The sequence below is a fragment of the Polypterus senegalus genome, chromosome 11 (genome assembly GCF_016835505.1).
Source record: "Polypterus senegalus isolate Bchr_013 chromosome 11, ASM1683550v1, whole genome shotgun sequence".
NCBI lineage: Eukaryota > Metazoa > Chordata > Cladistia > Polypteriformes > Polypteridae > Polypterus > Polypterus senegalus.
The window spans coordinates 111,986,050-111,995,731 of record NC_053164.1 but is presented as its reverse complement, the minus strand read 5'-3'; the positions used below and the strand labels follow the sequence as shown (position 1 = coordinate 111,995,731).

The 9,682-nt window shown below is 37.8% G+C and overlaps 1 protein-coding gene across 1 annotated transcript in view; it reads right to left on the bottom strand.

Annotated features, from left to right (window-relative positions):
- Window positions 1-925: 925 nt before the first annotated feature.
- LOC120539801 (uroplakin-3a-like) overlaps window positions 926-9,682 on the bottom strand; it is a 29,101-nt gene continuing 20,344 nt past the window's right edge. Inside the window, exons 4-7 of the mRNA XM_039770178.1 lie at window positions 7,709-7,785; window positions 7,111-7,243; window positions 2,291-2,434; window positions 926-1,016 (exon numbers count right to left, since the gene is read on the bottom strand). Of these exons, the coding sequence (XP_039626112.1) occupies window positions 2,314-2,434; window positions 7,111-7,243; window positions 7,709-7,785 (331 nt within the window). The 3' untranslated portion in view covers window positions 926-1,016; window positions 2,291-2,313. The remainder of the gene's footprint in view (window positions 1,017-2,290; window positions 2,435-7,110; window positions 7,244-7,708; window positions 7,786-9,682) is intronic.

Genomic DNA, 9,682 nt, shown 5'->3' with positions numbered 1-9,682 from the left:
GTCTGATCAAAAGAAGCATGGTGTGTCTCAGTCAGAAATGTGTCACATTCAATTACTGGACAACCACAATTGTCTGTAAATCAGTTCATCTCCCTCCTGAAATTCATATTGATTCTCAGTTTAGCTACCTGGCCATTAATATTGATCACTTTTTTAAATTGAATCGTGTTAATCTATTATCAAGCAAATCTCGCTCTGCCCATTTAATAGCCATTTTCTGGTTTCACTCAGGTTTGCAGATACCCGCACCACATCCCCCCAAAAAGCTTGTGTATTAAGACAGAAATTTATGAGCAGATACCCTTTACAAACATGCAAAAAGGATTATAAAACTGCATCACCAACACACAGTTAAAAAAATAAACTAAACTAATCTAATGAAGACTTGGGGAAAACTAAACTTTTAGGCAGAGCCCCAAGGTGACATCTTTCCACTCCTATCTAAATGGCATAACTCAAAGTTCTCACTTAAAATAAATAAAATGATCAGATCTGAAATATGATGCCTTTACCTGCTCCAAATATCCTTTTGGATTATGCCATTCGGATTTACACATGTAACAAATGGGCATTCATTATAAACTTCATTCAAATTTGGATTAACTATTATGCATCCCTTTAAAGACTCTTTTCGAATAAATTCAATGATTTCCCACCGATTCTACTAATACTAAGCTCTTAGTCCCTTCAAATCATATGCAGTTGATACTAACAGTTGAAAAAGTTGGCAAAGTCATTGGAATGTAATGGATTTAATTTTTTTTTTCCTTTCATTAGTATGAATTCTGCTTACTGCCTTAAGTCTTCATAATGAAGCAAGGACTAAACTTGGGATACCATCTCTGGAACTTTTTATAAGCAAAAAAAAAAAACACACCACACACACATACTCAGCTTTAACAGATATTTAGAGGTCAATTCCAACCTTTAATTTCAGTCTCCTCCTCGGGCCTCTTTTACAGTCGTCTAAAGAGGCATCTCCCCCACACTTAATATGTAATACTGAGTGTTCCTGCCTGGATTGGGATACAAGGAAAGAACGAAAAGAACACCTGTAAATGTAACTTGATTGAACTGCTGAAAAAAATGTAAATATGACTAACAACCCACATTAAATTAATAATTTGTAGATCAATTAGTAAATATGCATCTTTAAAGACACAGATGAAAGAAAAAAAAAAAAAAAAGTTGCATTATTCAGTAATGTAAGGGCCAGAACGTAAATTTATATTAAGAATATCTTGGCATCATCACAAGAACAAAGTTAATATTTCCTAAATAAAAGCTATCTTAACTTTCCTGAAAATAGGATTCAATGCTCACTCACTTAGCCCGGAGTCAGGTATAGATTACTAAAAGCTACTGAGGACCAGCAGTTCAATGCCAACACATTTGATGGATTTTAAAACTTAATTTTCTGAAATATAGTGGCAGTCTTCATAGAGATTTACATGTTATAATCTGTGAAGAGAAATTTAGAGAAAAAGTCTAAAGATAAGACCATTCGTTTATAATGCCCTATTACATTGGGGAATCCTTTTAAAATCTACAGTTAAGATCCAAAATTAAAAATAAGAGACTTTCTTCTAGACAGAAATACCTAGTACTTATTGGGCTGAAAATAATAATGGAATCAAATTTTCTTCTAACTTGGAAATGGGTATTAAAGACCAAAAGGATTTTAACAAAACAGAGAAAGAAAGAAATAAAGAAAGAAGTAAACTCAGAAGTAATATAGAAGGGAAAAGAAAAATCATTTTAAAAAAGTTATTGCCCCAATTTTCATCTTACTTTCAGAAACCTATTTTACTGTCTTTACCCCTGAGAATGTATCTTGGCAAACCTGACCAAGATATATAGAAATATGAAAGCAATAACACCATTTATAAATATGCTAGGACAAAATCGTTATAGCATAATTATATAAATAGCATAGTGAAATGCCTATTTATTAAAATGGGTACAAAAATGGTACAACATTAAGTGCGTCTCTTTCGATCATATTGCGCATTTAGGAAACACTGTTCAAGCAGTATGCTAGTCCTTATGTCTTTGGCTTCTTGTTGCCTTTGATCATTAGCCATAGGTACCCTCTCATGGGTAATAGATAGACAGATACACACATGCTCTAGATTAAGCATTGATCCTAATATTCAAATACTGGTCTCTAGGTTATGTACTGTATATGGAAACTTTATTAGCCTGTACTGAAGCTTTTATGAATGCCTAAACACAAGATGCTTTTTGACATTTCCAATTTCAAACATCTTGAGTTTAAGAGTTTACATACTTTGTCTTCAATGTTTTGCTTCTTTATTGCTGAGCGTTTCCAGCTTCACCCAGTGACACTCTTTTATTAACCATTGTGAATGTGGTCTCTACCATTTGAGGTTTGTTGGTTACATCCTGAGAGCCACTTCCCTTCACACGATGACTTTTAAAATAAAATAAAAAAAAAAAGAAAAAAGAAATATTAATCTCTGCAAAAGATAACCTTTCATAATAATCATGACTGACCACTCAGTTCTGCAAAGGATATACATCTACACATTACTCAGTGCACAGAAAATTAAACCCCTCATATAGGTTATAGCCTTGAAATGTATCTTAAAACATGCAAAAAAATACTTCAGCGGGTTCTTATCACCCTGTCACACAATTGGAGGATTTGGCACATATTGAACTAGAGGATATTTTATGGATGGCTGAATATAGATATACAGTAGATGCAAATCCATTATCAATACTGAAAACTCTTAAAAGTTACAATCCTTATGGTCTTTCATGGATTGACTACTGCACAGATTAAAGGCGGCTGACATCAGTGACTGCTAAGTACAGGGACAACACATAAGAGCTTCTTGGCCCTAATGTGTCCTGCATTAGTATGACATCTTTAGTAAAATGGTAAAACGCTGGGTTGCTGGTAAATGAAGGATAATTAGTGTTGACTGGAGCATACAAAGATTTAAAAAAGTATTTCATTTCGATTGCAAACCATGAAGGTGTAAATATAAACTTCTACCAATTTTATACCAAAAGTAAGAAGTTATCCTGACTGGTCTGAGATGCTAGACAGTTTACAGGAAAACAAGCATTTACACAATAAGGTAAATAGATACCCCCATTCAATTCTATGGTATCCAAGGGTTTTTCTGTATCCAACGATAGCAAAACCTCTGGAAAGTCAGATTCTGTCGGCAATTAAATGGCAAACATTGGAATTTAAGATATATATTGGCAAGCATTTCAAATTCCAAAAAGCAAATTCCATAAGTAAGAGTACTTCCAGCCTTCTTTGTTACAATATTTGAGATGGACAAAAATGTCCCTCAAAGTCAGCTGCTGCGATCCTTTCTAAAAGTTACATACAGGGATATAAACAATATCAAGTGCACTATGGATGTATACACAAGGAGGTATACAATGAAACATCCCTACCCAGAGTCATTTCCAGGTCTTGTGTTTTGCACAGCACTGCTGTGATAGTCTTTACCTCTTTGAGGAAACAAAGATACAGTGGCTTCCTGTTTCAGTAACAGAAAAAAGGTACAGTATGCATGTACATGCCTGGGGATATATTCCCAAACTTGACAAGATTCAGTCAGTTCCACAAATGCTACATTTTTCTCAAAAAAAAACCCACAACCACACCACATCAGTGGGAATATCTTTACCCTCAATTAGACCTGGAAAGTACCTCTCTGCTGGAAGGCTCTCCCTTTGAGAGACACCGTTCCCCATCACAGAGAGGCAAAAGCTGCATTCATAACTTTACCATTTTGTTTATTTATTATTACTAACTTGACTTGAATATTTTTCACACACACACGCACAAAAGTCATCCAATGCAAACTGACCTTTTGTGGACAAAGTAACTGCTCCCTACTGATTTCAACACACTTAAAAGGGATACCGTAGATCCCGGTATACAAGCCGACTTGGTATATTAGCCGACCCCCTTCTCTACCTACTAAATGACATGTATTTGCTGATGATTGGTATTTAAGCCGACCCCCTTCTCCAAGCAAAATTTTCTAAATTTCCTTAAAAGTGTCTCTTCAGGTATATCTATTACGTTTATCGGCGACAATTTGAGACTGCCGGCATTTTTGATGGAAACCAGGAAGTGATTGCGGAGAAGTTTGGTAAAATGAAACCTTTGTGTTGAAACTATATACGCAAATACGGTACATCGGCGAGTGGATTTCCGGAGACTCGTTATAAATTTGATTAACTTAAATACGCAATGCAGTGGACCCTTGACTTACGAACTTAATTCGTTCGCGAAGTCTAACCCATAATGCGTTCCGAACCTCCCACTGCAACACTTAACCTTTTCATAATAAAAAAGGGTTGTATAATGTGCACAATTTACCAAAACACCAATAATTTTTCTAATGTGCTAACCAAAAAGTTATAAAAAGTGCCTAGCCTACCAGAAGTAGGCTAGATTAAGCTAGGAGCATAGCGGCGCGCATGGTTGCAGCGGCTCAGGGCTCTCCTTTTCAGTGCACTTTTTTCTACTTTTTTTTCCCCCCTTGTTTGTGCACGATCGCTTCAGCAAATATCCGCTACACCCGTCAGAACCTTATAGACATCGGTGTCCTGAGCCAGACATCTATTTCGAGCGTATTTCATCACATGCACAACATCCCAGACAACATAGCGAGACCAGTGGGCTCTCCATGGATTGTTGTCGGGTCTAGGAGACGACACAGACGGAGGAGGGAAAGAAAGCAGAAGCAGGGCCGCAGATCCGGCGTTATGCTAAGGCTAAAAAAACAACCATACAAGCCCTATACATAACTTTTTTTTTTTCTGCACTGAAGGAGCTGCTTTTAATCTCATTGTAGATGTGTATAGTGACAATAAAAGCTATTCTATTCTAGAAACAATTTCATACTGTACTCACCATTTAATTTGACATCTTTGGGCTGCAGGAAGGGAGGAGGAGGAGAATGAAACGGAAGGTGGTTATTGTTTAGAAGGAGCCTCCTTATGCAAATCTTCTCTTTGTAAAATTGTCGATATGGTGGATTTCGACATGCTATACATATTATCGAGATCGGTCACATGAACTGCACTCTCATATTTCCACACAATTTCCATCTTCGTTTCGATTGTGATCGCTTTCTTTACCTTCTCTTCCTTAGCAATTATGTGTCTTGCTTACATGGTCTTAATTATATACTGTATATAGGTAAATCACTGCAATGACCGAAATTACATCCACAAACACATGTATCTGGGCTCCGACTGACGCTACCAACGCTCTCGGTTGTTCGTTTACAATGGCGCAAGCGGATACACGTGACTGCATCCGGGTTGTAACGCAAAATGTTGATCATAAATCAAAACAAAATTTTTTATTTTAAACTTCCCGATAATTTATTATAAATTTTATTAATAAAATTAAACTAATTCACTTTTTTGAATAAATTCTTTATTTAATTTAAAAGTACCAGCATGCAAAGTTACGTCTTCATCTGAAAGATGGCTCTGTGGTTTCGTCATTATTTACTTCTGTATTCATCGGCAAAACCGGCATTGCGCTGGAAATCTTGAATCTGAAACGATACTCGTTGCATAAACCGACCCCCAAACTCCAAGCCAAAAATCTAGGACGAAATTCTCGGCTTATATAACGGGATCTACGGTACATAAATTCAGCACTTCTAACATCTACAGTACCAATTACAGCCTGTCTTGACTGATGGTAAGGTTTATATGAAGCAAATTGTCATTGTCAATTCTATCATCAAAAGGATTCCTGAATAGGCAGGTGTTCATATCTGCAGGTAGGGAAAGGACTACAAAGCCACTTCTGGGATATTATAGCACTCATATTGATTTAGTAATCTGCAAAACTGAACACAACTGGAAATGGAGCTAGTCTTCTCAGGAGTGGCCAGCTTGAAAGGGCACAGAGTAAAATCCAAAATGTCATACAGGACCCAAAAAACAATCCAAAGAGACTTCTCTAGCCTCAAAGTTCAATGAGCAAGACTGGACAGTCAGAAATATATCAAGCAATAAATTGGCTTCACTGGAAAGTGACAAGGCATAAACTGCACTTAAAGTACTTCTTTCATTTGCCAGAAAGCATCTTAATGTTCCTCAAAGCTTCTGGGAAAATGTTCTATGGATAGAAGAAACAAAAAAATGCAACTTCTGAATGATATGGATCCTATTTTATATCCAGCATAAAGCAAACAATGCATTCAAGTAAGAACATCATACAAACAGTGAAACATGGTAGTGGTAGTGTGACATAGGGATTTTCTGCTTCAAGGGCCAGACAACTTGTACTAACTTAACGATCCACAAGTTCTACTCTGTATCTAAAGTTTTTATGGCAAATATGAGCTGAAGTGTAATTTGGTCATGCAGCAAGATCCGGAATTCCAAACACCACACCAGAATGAGGCAAATATAAAAGGTTTTGGATTTTTTTACTCATTAGGAATGCTGCGACTGGGCTCAAAACAAGTAATTCACGCCAATAACCCTTTCAAACATTCTGAATTAAAGCAGTGGTGCAAAGTGTTTGATTGCAGTCACTGTAACTAAAAATGGTGAAACCAACATAGAGTAAGGGGCAATACTTTTTTGGCTTACAAAAGAGTATGTAAAAATCTAACAAACACATTTACCTATCAGTACACAGAACAAAATGTCCTTCTCTTGTATATGTCAATTAACATTAATGGATTACAACATAGGGCGGCACGGTGGCGCAGTGGTAGCGCTGCTGCCTCGCAGTTAGGAGACCCGGGTTCGCTTCCCGGGTCCTCCCTGCGTGGAGTTTGCATGTTCTCCCCGTGTCTGCGTGGGTTTCCTCCCACAATCCAAAGACATGCAGGTTAGGTGGATTGGCGATTCTAAATTGGCCCTAGTGTGTGTGTTAGTGTGTGTCCTGCGGTGGGTTGGCACCCTGCCCAGGATTGGTTCCTGCCTTGTGCCCTGTGTTGGCTGGGATTGGCTCCAGCAGACCCCCGTGACCCTGTATTCGGATTCAGCAGGTTAGAAAATGGATGGATTACAACATAAAAGCCAAAAATTAAAGAATACATTAATTTGTCATAAAACTTCACACAGACGACTTACACTAATTCATATATAGACATTGGAATAAGCAGGCAAAGCAGAAGAAAGGTGACTGAACTAAGGACACTAGCAATGACCACTGTACTCCCAGTCCTTTTCCCAATCCAGGTGTCCAAGTCCACAGGATCCAAAGCTACAAGCACAAACAAAAGGAATTAAATTTAAAGAAGCTTAATGTTGAACTAATTTTACAAGTAGTAAACACAGATCACTACAGTGACATACACAAGCCTTATCATTTGCACATCTTAATGAATCATATACAAATGAGAAAGCAAAGGTTTCTTTCAGTATGTTGTTGCATTATGATAGCTAAAGGTCATCAGAAATGAAAAAGTATAAATAAATCAGGGCATGGCTCAGTGACTGCAATTCTGATAAATCATTTCATCACTAGAGAGAAATGAACAAGTTTTCCCCCCATCTGGATCTGAAAATAAATACAATTCCACCTGACTGAGACACTACTTCACCATGCCACCCACCAAGACTGGACTGGGTCAGAGACGTGGGCTGTGCAATCTGTCATGAAAGGCAGGATGCCTCTCTCAAGAATTGATATGGTTTTTTGTAGGCAATGGAATAGGAAACAACTCACCTTGCCTCGTGAACACAGGCTCAGACCACGATGTCTCTCCTTTAACTGTGGCACCATCGATCAGCAAGAATTTAAACCTAACAAAACAGACTGGTTCAGAATAAAAGTGCCTTTATGTTGCACAAACAGCAATGCTAAAACTTATAGGATTTCTCAAATAAACTAATCAAACAGAAAAAAACCTTGCACAGACCAGAAAATAGTACAAAGTATTATGAAGTAGAAAGACAATTTGCACAGGATATAAAACTAACACAAAACACAACACAAAAAAGTAACTTTCAGAATCTGTCATCACTTGTATCATATTCAACATCTATAGGCAGCTTTGGTTTAATCTGGGATGACCATACGGAATTTACAGCATCATTCAGGAAGCAGTGTAAATTAAAAAGGTTCAAGAACTATACCAAACATTTAGGAGTTGCCTGAATTATACCGCTGTTAAGAATAAAAACAATCATATCCCATACACGACCACAAAAACACAACTCGGCCTCAACACTGATAATAGTCCTCATAAGAACATTTTGGATTTTTGTTAAAGAATTGTCTTACTGCAATACTGACTTAATATTTTTATTTCATTCAAACACAGGCTCCATACATAGGATGCTTCCTCTAAGAGAAAAACTAAAATGTATCATTAATACTTTATTCTTTCTCTCTAAAATAAAAACAGCCATGTTCCACTTGATGGATATAAAACACAATACAGCATTCTTCAAATGTCATTCAGTCAGTCAGTCAGTCTTCAAAACATAACTCTAAAAAAACGACTAATGGAACTCTGTCATTGCCATGAAGCTGAAATAGGTATACAATTTCAGGATATAATTCACAAAATAGAAACCATGCCTTGGCTTTCTGCCAATGATGCCAACCATTCTAGATTTTTCTTTTAATTAGCTGGGTTGGAGAAGGAGGGAAGAAACAAAAAACACCAAACAGATTTTCCACAAAGGTAAAATAGTTTCATCTTAAAGAAGCAATGTTTGCAGATGATCAATATTTTACTTAAGGTGGAAGTTAATATTTAAATAAATAAAAAAGTGATGCATGATTGCAAGACCCATCAATACTTTGTGTTGAGAGACCATTCAATTATTGTGGCTGCACTGGGGACCACGGATGCAGAGCTTGGAAGCTTAACCATGTAAGGGCCCGTGGTCACCGCCAGGGGGCACCCCGGTGCCTGGAGAGCCCGCCTAGTGTGGCGGAAGTGCTGAGGGGTGGCGGAGAGAAGAAGAGAGGGGACACCCGGAGTACTTCCGGGGATACAGCTGGCACTTTCGCCACACTGGGGCGTGACGGTGAGAGGTTGCCGGAACACACCTGGAGCACACCCAGGTGCTTATAAAAGTGGCCACCCTTCAGAGTCGGGCGAGGAGTGGACGAAGTCTGGCTGGAAAAGAGTGGAGGTGGCCTGAAGAAGGAAAGGCACTGAGAAGAGAGGCCTGGACTTTGGGGGATCAGTGTTGGAGGCACTGGGTTGTGCACCCTTGTAAATATCAGAACTGTAAATAAATGTGTGTGTTGGGTGAACAAACGATGTCTGTCTGTCTGTGTCCGGGGCTCATTCCACATTATAAAATGAATACAGGAAAACAAATGCGTTTACGGTCATGCAACCATTTCATCTTGTTAGCGCTACTCAGTTTCCATTGCATACTGGCAAAACACTGCACTATCAAAACTGTCCTGTGGACCTGCAATGGTAAAACAGGGGTCAGAGAGATATAGCATTGTACTTTGTTTAAAATAAACTTCCAAGGAAAGCTAAACAATATGCATGTTTTACCAATAACCTAATGACATCCAATATAAAAGACCAAACAAATGTGGACACCAAGAAATGCTCCTTGAGATCTATTAAAATTGACCATTTTGGAAGTGGTATTCCATTTCATGAAATTAATCTTTGTCATTCTTTAATATCTACCCTTCACAATTTCAGTGTAAGCCTACAGTCAC